The 18,015-nt window shown below is 43.0% G+C and overlaps 1 protein-coding gene and 1 pseudogene across 1 annotated transcript in view; both read right to left on the reverse strand.

The window, feature by feature from the left end:
• The window catches only part of CDH17 (cadherin 17), a 65,524-nt gene extending 58,463 nt beyond the window's left edge, over window positions 1–7,061 (reverse strand). Inside the window, exons 1-2 of the mRNA XM_055349397.2 lie at window positions 6,991–7,061; window positions 1,533–1,631 (exon numbers count right to left, since the gene is read on the reverse strand). Of these exons, the coding sequence (XP_055205372.2) occupies window positions 1,533–1,631; window positions 6,991–7,041 (150 nt within the window). The 5' untranslated portion in view covers window positions 7,042–7,061. The remainder of the gene's footprint in view (window positions 1–1,532; window positions 1,632–6,990) is intronic.
• A 7,161-nt stretch (window positions 7,062–14,222) lies between these two features.
• Window positions 14,223–15,380, reverse strand: LOC101148923 (large ribosomal subunit protein eL6-like; annotated as a pseudogene).
• Between the last annotated feature and the right edge of the window lie 2,635 nt (window positions 15,381–18,015).

Here is an 18,015-nt window from a genome sequence, read left to right on the forward strand (position 1 = left end):
GTCAGGGTCCTCCCTGTCTCTGTGGCCTCCTCTCCCACCTGCTCCTCCTGGCTCCATCCTCCCTACCTGCATGGCCTTCTGCTAGTCCTCAGTATGTCTCCTGCCCTCTCCTGGCAGAGGGCAGCCATCCCTGCCGGGCCTCTTCTAAGCTTTCTTCCCTCCCTTCCTCACCAAGTTAATTCCCATCAACCTCCAGCTCTCAACACATTCACTGCTTCTTCAGGCCCTGACTTCCCTGACTGGAGAGGTCGAGGCCCCTAATAACACCCTACCTCACCGGGCTGCATAGACATGCAAGCATGCCCCTGCCAGCTCTTACTCTGGGGCCCTTTGCCCTAAGCTGGTACCAATGAAAGAAAGGGGAAGAGAGATAGCTTTCAGCCTCTCCTCTGTGGAGGGGAACTGTCCAGCACAATACAGTTGTCCCTTGGCATTGGTGGGGGCTCATTCCTGGACCCACGCAGATACCAAAATCCACAGATACTGAAGGCCCTTATATAAAGTGGTGTATTATGGTCATGGAACCTACTCGCATTCTCCCATATACATTAAACCATCTCTAGATTATTTATAATACCTAATACAATGGAAATGCTATGTAAATGATTATTATACTGTATTTTTAAATTTGTATCATTTTTATTGTTTTTCCCAAATATATTTGATTCTTTGTTGGTTGAATTTGCTGATGCGTGAACCCACAGATACAGAGGGCCGTCTGTAAATTTTTGGCAGTTAATGGAAGGCATTTGCCTTAGAAGGTAGCTCAGCAACCTCTGCCACTTTCCTGGTTCAGGGGACGGGGAGGGGTCACGGGTACCCCCAAGAAGGCTCATCAGCATCCTCCAATCACTTCAGGGCCAAGTGACTTTCTCAGGGGATGTCTGGTAAATACAGTAGTGTTTTCCCCTTCTCCACTACATTTCCAGGATTATTTCTGTGTCTTTAATAGCACTTAAGATGGGACTTAGGTCCCTTCCCTTATTCCCACCTGCAGACTGCCCCTCCATCTGATACTGTTCATGGTTATCTAACTAAATAAAACGTTCACCTCCCAGTGCACCTTGACAATGGCCCAGGTGGGGGCTCAGAGAAGGTGGTAAGGAAAAGGCAGTCTTCTGGCCAGAAAGCTCATTCTAGCACTGACTCCAGAGAAGCCGTATCTTCCAGTACTTGAAGCAGCAAGCTCATTGATCAGACAGCCTCGAGGGTGGATGGTCATTCCCCTCTCCAGAGACAGGTTCCCTTTCTACTCTAGGGGAGAGGCAGAGCCTGCAGCCACCAAGCTCCCCGCAGAGGGCTGGGAGCACTCGCCCCAGAGATGACTGAGGAAGTCCAAATAGAATGTCAGGTACAATTCTTATGATACTGAGGCCACTCATCTCTCTGTTTAACTTAGCTTCTGAAATCATTCTTGATAATGAGAATGCCATACCTTTATTTTATTTCCTGCTGTACAATAGATAAGGAAGTAAAAGTCCACCAAGAGAGCATACAAAATCAAGAGGACAGTAATCAAGGGTAGCTTTTACCTGGAATATAATTTGACTCGGTTCTTGGCCTTCATAAATAGAAAATGTCATGGGTTTCAGGGGTCCACTAAACTTCCCCTCTTGGCCATATCCAGTTGCCTGTTAAAAAAGAAAGAGAAAATTAGCATCTTGTATGAAGTGTCCGTGTCACTCATTGATTTTATTAGGGCTTCCAGCACCAATATACGAAACATAGGATTCTATCATGGCTGAAATCTGATCAAAACAGGAAAGATGTAATAGCTGTTGAAGCTCTACCACGTCAAAGTAGCTTGTTACAAACCTTTTCATTGCTTTTCTTAAACATCTGAGAAGAATGTGAGATGAGAAGAATCACTCTATGAGAAGAATGTTAACATCCCCATATTACAAATGAAGCTTAAAAAGGTTAACACAGCACACATGCTCAGGCCTAACTGAACTAAAGCCCATGGTCTTCCACAATCCCACACTGTCTTCTAAATTATATATGTTTTTACTCCAGCTTCATAAAACACCTCCCTCCACTCTTTTTATTTTATAAAGACATTTACAGCAGATTGCCAGCACTCTAGTGTTTTGAATTTATAAGGGGGAGAAAGAAAATATAGATGTATTTAGTACAAAGTTTGCTTGGCACAGTTACACGGTAAGTTTTAGCCAAATTTGAATCTGAATTTGAACTATAACTTTAAGCAAAGCTTACTATTTTAACATTTCATTAGCTCTTTACATTCATTTAGAAAAAAACAATAAAAGTACAAAATGTTTACTTTAAGCAGTAGCCCCACAACGGTTCCAAAATCCAAAGACCCTAAACTTGAAAGGTAAGCAGGCTCTGCAGACACCCAAGTCAAGACTGGAGTAGTAGTGAATGTGGCTGGGATGGTAAGAAGAGTGGCTCACACTTGCTAAGTTAGTACATGTGGAGCTCTGTCCTAAGCACATTTAATCCTGACAACAACTCTGGCAGAAAGTTACTATTGTTACCCTTGTTTAACAGGTGATGACACTAAGACCGAAAGAGGTTAAATTATTCGCCCAGGTAGTGGCTGGAAGCAAGATTTGAACCTGCAACTCTGGAACCGGCCCTCTCAGTCTCTATGCACCAGCACCCACCAGAGCGGGTGAAACAGCCAAGGCAACCTGGAGGGAAAACTGGTGGGCTGCACTGAAGATGTGCATGAGAGTGTGACTCCCACCATTCCCAGTCCCAGAACATGGGGAGCATCACTGTAGCCCTCACCACAGCAGCACCTCTGAAGGCAGATGGAGTCGGCACCCACGGGAAGGGACAGCCAGTCATGCAGCCACATTGGGGCACCCTCTAGGACCAGGGATTTAGTGCCTCATCCCCACGCTGGCCTTCTCTCCTTCCTGGGCACGCCTTTGGGTCTCCCATTTGTGGAAATCAGGGGTGAAAGAGATTGAAATCAGAAGCATGATGTGGCAAGCCAATGGTTTTTGGAGCTAGACAATAAAAATAAAAGAGTAAAAAGTCTTCTCACTCCCTGAACTGGGTATGCAGGACAGATGTCCAGGTGCCACTAGGTTGGGGGAAAACCATTTATTTTCCAGTTATTTAGGGAGAGCAAGCACACTCTTGCCATGGAAACTGCTCCCTGCTGGGAATACCCAAAAGCCATCAATATGCCAGTGATCAGAGAAAGATCTTATGCTAGATCCCTCAGTCTGGTGAACCTTGACTAAGTTGGATGCTGGATGTCTGGCAAAAAAGCAATAATGAATGAGAGCACAGGGGCTTTGAAGTTTGGTCTACTGTTCTCAGATTTGTGGTAGGGCCTTAGATTTGCTGCCCCTGGGCTACTGCCAAACCCTCTCCTTTTCTTCCTCCCACCACAGAGACTGGTAAACCAAGTTCCCTTTCCCAGGCTCACTTGCAGCTAGGAAGGTGGCCAAGTGGCCCAGTTCTGGTTCATGAAATGAGAGGGGAAGTCCACTGGCAGTGGTCAAGCTTCCATTTTCCTGATTTTAAAAAAAGGGTAGTTGTGGCTGCCATTGCCCTTTCCTGTGACTCTTGCTGAGACAATATACCTTGTGTCTGCAGCTGGGGCAGCTGTGATGAACCCTGAGAGGACAAACCAGCTCAAAAAATGGTGTAGCAAAGAAAAGTAGCCCAAGTCTCTGCAACATCATGGAATTGCTAAACCTGCCCCGGATTGCCTACTTCAGACTTCTTGTTATCTGAAGAAAATAAACCCCTATTTATTTAAAATGCTCTAAAGTCAAATAAGTCAAATTTCCTGTTACTTGCAAGAAAATGCTTTTTTTTTTTTTTTTTTTTGAGACAGAGTTTCACTTTTGTTGCCCAGGCTGGAGTGCAGTGGCACGATCTTGGCTCCCTGCAACATCTGCCTCCCAGGTTCAAGCGATTCTCCTGCCTCAGCCTCCTGAATAGCTGGCATTACAGGCACCCACGACCACGCCCGGCTAATTTTTTATATTTTTAGTAGAGATGGGGTTTCACCATGTTGGCCAGGCTGGTCTCGAACTCCTGACCTCAGGTGATCCACCCGCCTCAGCCTCCCAAAGTGCTGGGATTACAGGCATGAGCTGCCACGCCCGGCCAAGAGAATGCATCCTTAACTCACAAAGTAATGTTGCCAGACTTCTAAGCCCATCTCCTCCTTTCTAAGTTTATCTTCCTTTGGGAGCTCTTCATCCCTTTCACTCCTTTTCCACATCTTTTCCTGTTCCATCAGCTCCTCTAGAAGGCAGGGCATAAGAACTGGGTGTGCAGGACAGATGTCCAGGTACCACCATGGTTGCTTAAGTGAGGTCAGTGCTTTCTGTGGAGCTGCTGCTTATCAGCTTTGCACTCATGTCAGCAAGCAGTCTTTCAGTTAGTCACACCAGTGAAAACTACCTTAGCCACACACAAACAAGGCTGCACTTTTCCAACAAGGACAAGCTGGCTCACCCATCAGAAAATGAGAATCAAGTCTTGGTTCCAGGGTTCAAAGTTGCATGCTCGTATCGGGGCAACAAATCTCTCTTCCTGCCAATAAACATGACTACTGGGGCTATAAAGATTTCAAAGTGCATATGCACACTGTGAATCATCAAGCCGCATTCCCCAGAAGTGGGAAAGATGGTATGGTGGAAATTTGTGAAAGGACAAGAGGGCGGCTTTATGCAGGAGTTGGAGGGAATAGCATTTTCCATCTTGCACAAAGAGGTGAAAGGAAGAGAATGGAACTGCCATCTTAAAGTCATTTTTAGCATCTTTTATGTGGCAGTAATGGGACTCGATCACCACAAGACATCATTTCTTCTGACCAATGCTATGAAGAAAGTATCTCCAGAGAAGTCCCACAGTAGAAGCAAAGCATTCAGAGACAGAGCTACCTCCAGACCAGACCCAGCGCCATTGGACCACCAAGCCCCAACTCTTAACCACATTGTTACTGCCTTCCAGGTCAAAGGACATGTGCAATTGCCAGGTTCACCTACTTTGTAGCTCCATCAAGAGCTCAGTGCAGTGATTATGTAGTATTTGTACCAAACTCATCTTCCTTCTGGACGGCCCAGGCATAACCCCAAAACAGATGGCTCTGCCTTGGTTTCCTCCGATTCCCTGTTCAGTACCATTTCCCAAACCCTGGATCACTTATTTACTCTCTCTTTGGTGTCCTTGAAGTACATCAATGCCGTATTTGTGTTTCTAACCCTCTGATAAATCTATCTCTTGGAAAAGAACAGAAGATCTACTCACAGTCTGGAGTAAATTAGTGCTTCTGTTGAATAAAGCCCTGTGCAGAAGGCAAGATTCCTCAAGCAAACTTCCAGTCTTCATAGAAGAGGCCTTGGGAGGAGGTAGGAGAGAGAAGTGGCTCCCTCCCAACACCCCTGAAATCCCACTCCCTGGCTTCACCCAGAGACAGCTGTGCTTGTGGCTTTCACCTGGGCAAGGCACTGCTGCCAGCAATGGTTGGGCAGTATTTTCACTCTAGATAGAAATCCCACTGGAGTGAGAGTAGAGAGAAGGAAACCTTATTTTCACCTTTCATCCAGGAATAAAAATGCATGTTCCCTTCTCAGACAAGAAGCAAATAAGGCCTAATAATTTGATATTATTATTAAATAATTTAGCAGTGTGATCAGTGCTGAATCTGCAAAGATGATAAAAGCACAGTCCATTTTTCATGGAGGTCAGGGTCCATGTGGACGTAGACACTGAACACTTAAAATGCTGTAGTAATTATAGTAGCTAATGTTTATTGTGTGTTTAACCGCCAGTCGCTGATCCAAGAGCTTTGTAAATGCAGTATCTCATTGAATTGCCACAAAATCCCGTAAGACAAGTACTATTATTAGATCCATTTCACAGGGCAGAAAACTGAGGTTCAAAGCTTAGGTAACTCACCAAATTCTTATCACTGGTAGTAGAGGCACCGAGTTTGAATCCATGTCTGAATTTGTCACTACCATGGGATAATATAGGTGACAAAGGGCATTTGAGGGGGTAGCATGAGGAGAGAGGTCAAGTGGGGATGTTTGATCCAGCCCTTCCACAATCCTGGAGACAGGCTTTGAGCCTGCAGGCTGTGAGGACTCAGGCTTCTCATAAAGTTTGAACTGCAGATTTCCCCCAGGAGGAAGGCTCTGATAGTTTTCAAGTTTCATTCAGTTTCACACTGTCACTATGTGAGCTCTAGGGTATTTTTTGGGACTTGAAATTTGATGTATTATTGATGGATCCCAGAAGAAAGGAAGTAAGATTTGAGGTATGAGGATCTAGAAGCTTCCTTCTTTAAAAAAAAAAAAAAAAAAAAAAAAGAGCAAATGCTTCCTCTAAATCTTATAATCTCGTTTCATAATACAGCAATTTTGGGGGCAACCTTTATGAACCTCAGCAGTCACGTAGATTTAAAAAAAAGGCTCCTACTGTTTACCCCAAGGTCAAGGGTGAGGACTCCCCAGTTTCTATCCAGCTCCGAGCTCTAGAAGCCTGTCAGTCAATAGGGTTAACCCAACAAATGGTTAAAGACAACCAGAAAATTCCAAACCCTTGATGAGAAGAAAAGTATAGAGCAGAGCAAGGCTGAAAATAGAGAAAATGCTTTTCTTGGTGTTTTGGTGGTAAGTTTTCATGCGCAAAGTTTAAAAAAGAAAGTCAAGATTAAGGGACACAGACTAATTCATGTATCAGTGCAATGTCATTTCAGATTCCCTGAGCTATAGATAGATTTGTTTTCAACATTACCCATAACTGGTGTTGGCTTTTAAGAGCTGGAAAGAAAATACATTCCCTAGTCGAGGGCAGACATGTGATTTGTAGCCATTTCATCGAAAATATCACAGTGGAACAAGCTATGTTTCCATTCTATACAACAACTTAATTTTGATAGGTCATCTTTTTTTAAGTAATAATAGCCATTCCTTCCCTGGTGTGGGGTAGAAAGATAGCAGAAAATATTCTAGTAAACAAATAGAGAAGAACACCCTCTTCTCTTACCAAATAAAGCATAAGAAGACACAGGGAGTGAAGATGGGCCTGAAGTATCATAGTTTTCTTTATTCAAATTCCTGTGAAGGAACCAGACAAAAAAATGGTTAGTTACCAGTCTGTTAAAATCACGTCTTTCCAATCAGTAAGAATCAATGGATGATATCCAGTTACAAATCTAGTAAAATGGTATCCCGAAAGGCCAGCCTCTCCTCTATATGGAGCAGTCCAGTCTTCCAGAAGCTTCATGCACATCATCCATAGCAATATGCAAGCCAACATCTCAAAACATGCTCACAATAATTCCATTTATCTAACTGCCTTGTTTTGTTATGATCTTCTTCATTTCAGCGTCTTAAATGATGGGCAATGAGTGTTCGTTTTGGGGTTTTTTGAAACGCAGTCTCACTTCGTCATCCAGGCTGTAGAGCAGTGGTGCAATCTCATCTCACTGCAACCTCCACCTCCTGGGTTCAAGCAGTTCTCCCACCTTAGCTTCCCAAGTAGCTGGGATTACAAATGCCCATCACCATGCCTGGCTAATTTTTTGTATTTTTAGTAGAGACAGGATTTCACCATGGTGACCAGGCTAGTTTCGAATTCCTGACTTCAGGTGATCTGCCTGCATCGGCCTCCCAAAGTGCTGGGATTACAGGTGCCCAGCCAGCAATAAGTATTCCTTTCACTCCTATTATACAGATGGAGAAGATGTATTTTGGCAGATTCCAGGATAACTAAACATTTTGATTCAAAGCCACAAACATATGAGACTCCGCAAGTGAAAAGAACTAAAGAATGCTCACAATTCTTCATTCAAAGATGTCACCAGCTGCCTCTTTGATCTTCTAGATATTGTCATTACCTACACAATAAACCTAAGAAAAAATTTATTTCTTACTATTCCAAAAGAGATCAAACAAAAATCTGAACTCTGTCCTTATTGTCTCCTGTCCGATATTATTTTTCCCTTCCTCCTTAAGGCTTCCCATTTCACAGACATTGTGACTTTCACTATGAGACATGTCATGACTAATTGATTTTAAGATGTGAGATAAATTTTCCACATGGCCTGGAAAACAGTGTTGTTACCTGTCATAAGTTTGGACTGCCCCCTCCCCAAAAGACAGTCAAGGAAATTTTTTTTTTTTTTTTTTTGGAGACAGAGTCCTGCTCTCTTGCCCAGGCTGGGGTGCAGTGGCACGATCTCAGCTTATTGCAAGCTCCGCCTCCCAGGTTTACACCATTCTCCTGCCTCAGCCTCCCAAGTAGTTGGGACTACAGGCGCCCGCCACCACGCCCGGCTAATTTTTTGTATTTTTAGTAGAGATGGGGTTTTGCCGTGTTAGCCACGATGGTCTCAATCTCCCGACCTCGTGATCTGCCTGCCTCGGCCTCCCAAAGTGCTGGGATTACAGGCGTGAGCCACCATGCCTGGCCGAGTCAAGAAAATTTTTTCAATGTATTTATTTCACTAAAATTCCAATCACTTTATTATCTCTAGAGATTAGGAATAATCTTGGTTTACTTCATCATCTTATTCTTTAAAGTTTTTCTACATTGAACACATATCACTAATATCACCAGCATGGAAAAAATTTCACTAACATTTTAACCACTCTAAAAATTTAGATCCTGAAAATTTTACATGCCCTACATTTGCATAACTTATATTTGAACTTTAAAGGGTAAAAATGCTATTTCATTTTAGCCTCACCAATGTTCTGGGAGATAAAGAAACAATCCTTTATTAAGCATCACCCAGGATGCAGATTTGCAGAGAGGTCTTTAAAAACAGTAACAGGCGGGAAACAATGGTTCACATCCAGAAGCCCAGCACTTTGGGAGGCCGAGGCAGGTGGGTTGCTTGAGCTCAGGAGTTCGAGGCCACCCTGGCCAACATGGTGAGACCCCCATCTCTACTAAAAACACAAAAATTAGCCAGGTGGGTGACTCATTGCCTGTAATCCCAGCTACTTGTGATACAGGAGCTGGAAAGAAATTATTTAGGGAGATAGTAAGGGTAAGAGAGTCCTCAGTAAGGTTTCCTTTTAACAAAAAGCAGCCCCAAAATCATTTCTAACAAACAGCAGCCTGTAGAATCCAGCTGCAGACATAGATAAGCAAGCTGGAAGTTTCCACAGGTGAATGCCAGCAGCTCGGCCAATAGGAAAAGGCTCTCTGGGGGCCAGGCATGTTCAACACGGCGGCTCCATCTTCCCTTTTCTTTGTAACCACGTGTACAGTAAGCAACAGACTATATGGTGCTAGCCAGGTAGAGAACCCATCTGCATAATAAAAGATTAGGCCAGCTTCTTCAAGCACTATGCAAACATCACACCTGGTCCAACCAATCTCTCCGGCCCTGTGTAAATCAGATACCGCCTCCTCAAGTTCATATATAAAACCCCGTGCCATTTCACCACAAAACCGGAAGACCCACTCGGGCACTCCCCTCTATCTGCAGGAGATAGAGCTAATCTCCTTTCTCTTTCTTTTGCCTATTAAACCTCTGCTCTTAAACTCACTTCTTGTTTGCCCAGGTTTTCTATTTCCCTACCCTGAGTTGATGACCTCGGGTATTTATCCCAGACAATGATGCCACTTCACTTGGGAGGCTGAGGTGGGAGGATCACTTGAGCCCAGGAGGCAGAGGTTGCAGCCAGCCATGATTGCGCCACTGCACTGCAGCCTGGGTGACAGAGCGAGACCCTGTCTCAAAAAATAAAAATAAATAATAAATAAAAATTAAAAATAAAAACAGTTACAGAGTGGTATGGCAGGTAGGCTTGGAGTCAGAAAGCTGGCCTAGCAATGCAGCACTGCTCTCTATAGCTATGTGGCTATGGATATACTACTTCATCTTTCGGTGCCTTAGTCTCCTCACATGGAAAACACATAGCCATTGCTCAATAATAAGTTTGTCCTCTTGGCCAGGCACGGTGGCTCAGGCCTGTAATCCCAGCAATTTGGGAGGCTGAGGCAGGCAGATCACAAGGTCAGCAGTTCGAGACAAGCCTGGTCAACATAGTGAAACCCCGTCTCTACTAAAAATACAAAAATTAGCCAGAAGTGGCAGTAGGTGCCTGTAGTCCCAGCTACTTGGGAGGCTGAGGCAGGAGAATTGCTTGAACCCGGAAGGCAGAGGTTGCAGTGAGTTGAGACTGGGCCATTGTACTCCAGCCTGGGTGATGGAATGAGACTCTGTCTTAAAAAAAAAAAAAAAAAAAAAAGTTTGTGCTCCTATGATTTTCTCAGATATAATGAGCTGGGAATTGTTCTTCTCATTTTGTAGGTGAGAAAATTGAGGTTAAAAGTCAAGCAATTTGCCTAAAGACATACAGCTAGGAAGTGACATTACCTTGCCTCCAACCAGATTATCAATTCCAGAGTTTAAACTCTGGAATTTCAACTCTTGCTACTGTGCTTTATATAGTTTGATAGCTACTTGGATGTAGATGTATGACATAGAGCATGGGCAGAGATAGAGCTGTAGAGATATACAAATATCATATATGTATATATATTTATACATGCTATATAAATTAAGCAACTTGCCCTGAAATTCCACAACTATTTTAAGGAAAAGCTAGGATTAAAACCCTTCAGGACTCCAAGATTCATAAATTCCTTGCATGTTTAAAAATTAGCTTTTGCAACATTATTAATTTGGTTGACATATCTAAACATCATTTTAGAATTAACTCATAGTTAAACAAGACGTTACTGCTTTAGACTACTTATTTGGTTTGGAAACACATGAAAACAAGTAACAACCTCAGATTCTAGCATATTGCAAGATGATATTATCAATCATAAATGAATAAATTAAGTCTTACAAACTAGTTTTCTGTAATATTAGCAAAATGCACACGGTCAGCTATCAACCTGTATTTGCTTAATACAAGTAAAAATATAGGCAATAATGACACATTGGGAGATCTTTCTCCTTAAACTCCTCAGCATTCAAGATCTTTCAAATGCTGCTCCCAACTCTTCCAGCCTTATCTGCCACTCCCTTCCCACACCCAGTCATACCTCCACCCAGATGGACTTTGCACCCTGAGCTCTCTGGCAGCCAAGCTCTCACCCCTGCTGCTCTGCCCGCCTGGCACAAGGCCTGGCCCGGAGAAAATGGACAATGGATATTTGCTTAATGAGGTTGGATGGAGATGTTTCCTCATTTCTGCTTCTCACATCTTACCATCTAAGTTCAACTTAATTATTTAAATAGCAATGAACTACACCACTTCTAGTATGTCCCAGATACCGTGCTAAGAACTGGGGTACCAAAAAAGGGGGTACAGGGTCTATCTTCATGGAGCTTGGACCTAAACCCTACTTCCTTCATGAAATCTTCCTTGATTTCCAGCCAGTCTCTTCCTCTCAGAGCCAGTTCTGTCTGATTGATATATATGTATATATATATATTTTTTATCATTTATCTGTTAGCATTACTGCCACTATTAAATAAAATCCTTAAGGGCAGAGGCCTTATTTTTAACTTATCAGGTCTCTTCATACTATCCCTTGCATATATCAAGCCATCATCAGATGTTGGGTAAATTCTAAAACACTTATGATTACCTAACATGGATATCTTATTAATTTGTTCTCACCTGTAAGAGCTTTCAATAAACATGATATATTAAAGGAAACTCATTCAACATTCAAAGCTTTATTGTGTAATACATTTTTTTGGTTGATGAAAAGAGTTGTTTCTCCTTTGAATACACTAACAGATTTCTGCTCAGTAAATAACCCAGAACTGGTCGAACCAGATCATCTCTTCTTGAACTAATTTTTTTTTTTTTTTAAACTTTCAGTCTTCCAGAAAAACACAAGTTGAATGATAGAAAAGCAAATAAAAATAAAAGGAATGCCTTATTTTGGTCAGATGCTCAGTGAGATCACTGTCTGGTATGTTTCAATGGAACCTAGGAAGTAGAAGGAGAAATGTACTTATCCTTTGTTTTGTCATTTACATTTAGGCCTGCCCCTCACCGAGGGTTTCCAGTGGGAAGTAGAAGTCACTGCTTTCCATTGCCACACGTAGGGTGCCATGATTTATTTGAAGACAAATCTACCACACCATGTGGTTGTTAGGAGCGTAGACCCAGGAGTTAGACTGGCTGGCTTGGGTCTTAACTCCTCCACCGGCTGACTCGTGGCCCTATCTACTCATCTATAAAGCAGGGATAATAATAATAATACCTACCTTCGAGAGTTAAGAGATTCAGTGAGTTAATATTTGGAATACCGTTGGCCAAAAATTCATTTTGCCACCCACGTTTGCTTAGTCAAAACTGTAAACATTGTCCAACAGGACATTTCTCTTCACAATTCCCAACTTTTGGTGGCCCACTAATGAAAATATTCTAAAAACAGCCTACACAGGAACATCCTCACGGCCAAATGAGGCAGGAAGGCAAAGCCTTTACCCAAATGATTCAAGGCAAACTACACTAGTGCTAGGATTATGTCAAAAGAGGACTTTGGTCTCTCAAACAGGTCCCACCTACACTTCCTCCTTCCATGGACACAATACCATTCATGAGTGGGGTACCCTGGGTCGCAATGGTGCTGATGGGAAGCCATCCTTCATCACTGAAATTGCCCAAAACCACCAAGCCAGACACCTAGGTTTCCTCAAAAACACTACTTGGAAAAGAATTGAAATAGATTTCCAGAGGATTCTGTGGCATTTTATCTGAACTACCTGTAATAGTTGGCCAACCGTCTGCGTGGAATTTTTGCCGTTTGTCAGGATTTCCCTCAGATACAAGGACTAAATTCAGACAGTTACTACGGCAATTATTTGAGAGACCAAGCACACCCTTTGCAACATAGATCAGAGGGTTATTATTATTATCTTTTTTTTTTTTTTTTTTTTTTTTTTTTTTTTTTTTTTTTTTTACAAAAAAGGAGTTTTGAAAAGAAGGCCTCGGTTCCCAAACTGTGGCTGCCCCTCACCCAATGGGCACCACCACTTGCTCAACAGCAGACCAGAGCATCTGCTTGCAGACGGGAACCAGGGCTGCTGGGCTTGCTCTGCAGGAACAGTGCCTCATTTTAATCCACCACACAACAGAAGACATGGGAATCCCGCCGCAGCCTGAATCTGCATCCAGCCCGGATAACGACAAAGGCAGCAAACATTGACTGAAAACAATTTGCTGCACGCACCGATAAGACTTGGTGGTGAAAAATTATCTTGCTGATTTCTCAGAACAACTCTGTGGAGCAGATGCTATTATAATCTACCTCTTAAAGATGAAAAATCAAACGATGAAGACCACAGAAATTAAGAGACTTGCCCAAGGTCACAATGCCAGGCTAATTTTCTCTCCCTCTGAAACACAAATATCCTGATGATGAGACAGCAAGTATCATTTAATCCACTACAGATCTTTCCAAAATGTTGAAAAGGTTTTTTCACCCTACTTTGTAGCTGCTCTTTTTTTCGGATGCTGACATGACCTGCCCCGACCTGCCTGGAGGAAAAGGCTGCCTTGGTCTGGGAAGTTTTGCTTCTACTGCAAATGTATCTCTGTGTCTCACTATTTCTCCTCATTTCTGTGCTTCACCTTAGGAATCTTCCCTTTTTTAAATCAATCCAAATGCTATGGGTAGAATTGTGTCTCCCTCCCCCTCAAAAAGCATATGTTGGAGTCCTAACTTCCAAGCACCTCAGAATGTGACTTTATCTGGAGTCTTTACAGAGGTAATGAAGTTAAAATGAGGTTGTTAGAGTGGGCTCTAATCCACAGTGACTGATGTCCTTCTAAGAAGAGATTTGGAGACAGGCTCATCCACAAAGGAAGAACACTGTGTGAATGTACAGACAGCCATCTACAAGCCAAGGAGAGAGGTGCGCAGGAGATCCTTCCTTCACAGCTCTCAGGAGGAACCAACCCTACTGCCATCTTGATTTTGGACTTCTGGTCACCAGAACTGAGATGATAAACATCTGCTGTTTAAGCCTCCCGTTCTGTGGCATTTTGTTAAGGCAGCCCTAGCAAATGAAGACCCCATGGAACTTTTGTTTAGCCTGTGCTGCTGTCCCAGGACAGAGGTGGCCTCACAGGGGGCTCTGCTCAGTCATTAGACACCCAGGGACTCCCCGCATCCCAGCAGCCCACCCAAGGCTTGATTCACCCACCAGGCTCCAAGCTCCCAAGAGCATTAACGGCATTCATTTATTTTTTTTTTTCAGTTACATAATGAGGTTCTTCTTAAGAAATTTAGAACACCAATTTGTGAGGATAAATTCCATTCACCAGGGCACACACAGATTGCAGGTAGCCCTGGAGCTGAGGAATAGCTTTGAGTTTTGGTAAAATTTGCCAGTCCATGGTTTTCTGATCAGCCTTGCGCTGCTTTGTAGTCTTACATTTCTCTTTTTCTGTGTCAAAGATCTCACCCTCCTACTGACTAGGCTTCCACAACTGCTTCTTAAAGTAGGCATCGGTAAGATGTTTTCGGTTTCTCACACTGCTGGTATCGAATTTTTTTTTTTTTTTTTTGAGACAGTCTTGCTCTGACGCCCAGGCTGGAGTGCAATGACGCCATCTCAGCTCACTGCAACCTCCAGCTCCCAGGTTCAAGTGATTCTCATGCCTCAGCCTCTCAAGTAGCTGGGATTACAGGTGTGTGCCGCCATACCCTGCTAATTTTTGTATTTTTAATGGAGACAGGGGTTTCGCCATGTTGGCCAGGCTGGTCTCGAACTCCTGGCTTCAAGTGATCCACCCACCTTGGCCTCCCAAAGTGCTGGGATTATAGGTGTGAGCCACCACACCCAGTCCTGATATCAATTTTTATGGAGGTGGTGATGACAAATTTCTGATGTGTCCTTCACAGAGGAACTCCATGGAAGACCAGAGGTCCAGCCACAAGTAACAAGCTACTGCCCAGCTGCTCCAGGAAAACCACCCTCCTGCCTTGGTGGCACCCAGGGAGGATGAGCAGAACGGTCTCGAGGGCCGTGCTGGCTCAAAGTTTTCTCACATGCTGACTGCAGAGTTTCTTGCGATGGCTGGACAGCTTTTGAGGCACATCTCTGTTGGATAATATCAAGGCATTTTGTGAAGTTTGAATAGCCAGGCATCACCATTCTTGTCACCTCAACTGGGTTTGTAACAGTTGCGAGATTCTTCTTTTCAATCTTGGGTTTAGCAGCTAAGTACCTCCTCTCGTACATGGCCTTTCTGGAATGCATAGCAGATCAGGAATATCTGCCAGTTCCTCCAATGAGGACAGGATTTGGGCTGCAGCAAGGCTTCCCCTTCTTGGGCTTCTTAGCTCTGAGGTTCCCCTTTTCACCTTGCCACTGGCAAAGCCTTGTTAGCTTCAGGTTTCTTCTCCTTAGTATCCAGCTTCTCAACTTTTTCACCCACCATCTTGCAAGATGGGAAGGTGATGTTTAGACACTCTTGTCATTTACCCATTTATTTGAGTAAAGGACAAGGAGTTTCTACGTCCCAGATCTCCAAATTTACAAGTCAACACATAAGCATTGATTTTTGCCCACCGTGAAAAAAGCTAAGTGATAGACAAATCTTAGAGTCAGTCATCTCTTACTTATTTATTTTTTAAAAAGCATGAAGGGCTTTGAATTAAAATAATTCACCTAGCACTAAGGCTGAGCCATGAAGCTTCAAAGAACAAAGAAGTTGCAGAAGGAGAGAGCTACAGAATTTGCTTTCAAATATCCTAAGGTAGTGTGGGCAGGAAGGGATGTGACTGGAATTCATAACAGCACCAGGACCAAACAGTGCCAAATATCCTGTGAGCCATTTATTTTTCCTCCTCACTGTGTATTGCTAAGAGCGGCATAAATTATAAGGCAAGGCCAGATAGATATAAAGATCAGATGAAAATCTCGCCCAAACCATTTTTCATCGATTAATGTTCGGATCTGCCACGCCCATCTTTTTGGTCTGGCTCACAGATCTCTGGCACCAACTGCATCACTCAAGGTTTAGAGAACCGCAGAAGCATCTGACCAATTTGCACTTTTGACAAATTAAGGACCCAATTAAAGTGGCCATTAATAAGCTAGAAACAAGCAGACAGGTATAAATCTGGGCTTCTGCCTCACACTTCAAACAGATTACTCCACATGTGGAGGGAATGGGCAGCTGGATGATTTGTTTTTAGAGCAGAGAGGAAGACAGGGAAGAAGGAAGGAAAGGAGGGAGGGAGGGATGAACATACATACATAAACATAAGCCCAGCTTTCTGTCACTAAACTCTGTAATATAGATATGCCAATCTTTCAGTATATGAAAATCTGGATTTACACACATGCAAAATTAGAGGTGATGATTTGTTCTACCAATAGGTTCATGATAGGGAAGATGGGCTCACGGGAGGCTAAATGGTCCCCTGGAGAACTTAAAATGGTTTAGATTGATATAATCAATTATAATACACATTACTAGCATAATTATTCTTTTTTTAAAAAATGTTTGTCTCACTTTTTTTAAAAATTTTACTTTAAGTTCTGGGATACATGCGCAGAACATGCAGGTTTGTTACATAGGTATACACGTGCATGGTGGTTTGCTGCACCCATCAACCCGTCATTTAGGTTTTAGCCCCACATGCATTAGGGATTTGTCCTAATACTCTCCCTCCCCTTGCCTCCCACCCCAGGACAGGCCCCGATGTGTGATGTTCCCCTGTGTCATGTGTTCTCATTGTTAACTCCCCCTTATGAGTGAGAACATGCAGTGTTTGGTTTTCTGTTCCTGTGTTAGTTTGCTGAGAATGATGGTTCCCAGCTTCATCCATGTCCCTGAAAAGGACATGAAATCATTCTTTTTTATGGCTGCATAGTATTCCATGGTGTATATGTGCCACATTTTCTTAATCCAGTCTATCATTGATGGGCATTTGGGTTGGCTCCAAGTCTTTGCTATTGTAAATAGTGCTGCAATAAACACACGTGTTCATGTGTCTTTATAGTAGAATGATTTATAATCCTTTGGGTATATACCCAGTAATGGGATTACTAGCATAATTATTCTTATTAAAGAAAAGAATAACAAGTTCCAAGAAATATTTGAGAGAGGTGTCATGTTGTTCCTGGTTGGCTTTTGTTCCCCCAGTGCTCCCCAAGACAGAGCAAGGGAAGGATCAGCTGGGGAGAAGAGGCCTCTCCTCCAAGTCTCCCAAAACATCCCAGCATTGAATGGAAGGGGGGCCAGAGCAGTCACAGGAAAGGGAGCCACTGACCTAGGGACAACAGTGACTGTCCCACCAGGGCACTTGCCTGATGTCGTAACCCATTTATACCTGAGGTTGCAATTTTTTGAATTTTTGCAATCAGACCTTGACGATGACCTTGTGCAGAAGGATATAAATAACTCCCACATGCTTAGTGTTCCAATAATGGAACACTAGGCATAAATGGGTTTTAAGCAGGTAGCCAGGAAGAATTTCAGCATTGACTTCCCTCACGTGTGCAGCTATATACCCGCAAAAACCCTAGAAGGTGGCAGGGGGAGACCCTTTCTCCCCCCAGATCTAGCAGAACAATATCACAAGCATCTTCCCTGGACTAAACAGGAGGACTGGAATCACTATTTCTCATAAAGGGTGGCTTGACTTTTTTTTTGACAAAGTGTTTCTTTATGTATTACACAACATTTCTTTACGTAATATAAAGTTTACGGATGAGCATTTTGTCAAGATAATAAAGCAACACATCCTGGCCTTAGAAATTCAGTAGGAAGTAAATCTAAATTAGGTTCCATCCCATAGGATTTAGACACTGAAGGATTGAAAGAAAGAAAGAAAAGAGAAGAGAAGAGAAAGAAAAATACTCTAATACCAGTTCATTTGCAAAGTGACCCAAGGCAGGAATTTTAATGCCAAGAATGTGCAGTCATGCTTAAGTATGGCAGGTTCACTTTCCAATTTCTGTAATTAAATCGTAACTGACAACTGGGATGGGTAGGAGAGGAAGGGAAAATAAATTTAATTCTGCTTAATAAAAGGTGCCAGACCACGATGAAATCTCATTCATGA

The sequence above is a fragment of the Gorilla gorilla genome, chromosome 7 (assembly GCF_029281585.2).
Source record: "Gorilla gorilla gorilla isolate KB3781 chromosome 7, NHGRI_mGorGor1-v2.1_pri, whole genome shotgun sequence".
Taxonomy (NCBI): Eukaryota; Metazoa; Chordata; class Mammalia; order Primates; family Hominidae; genus Gorilla; species Gorilla gorilla.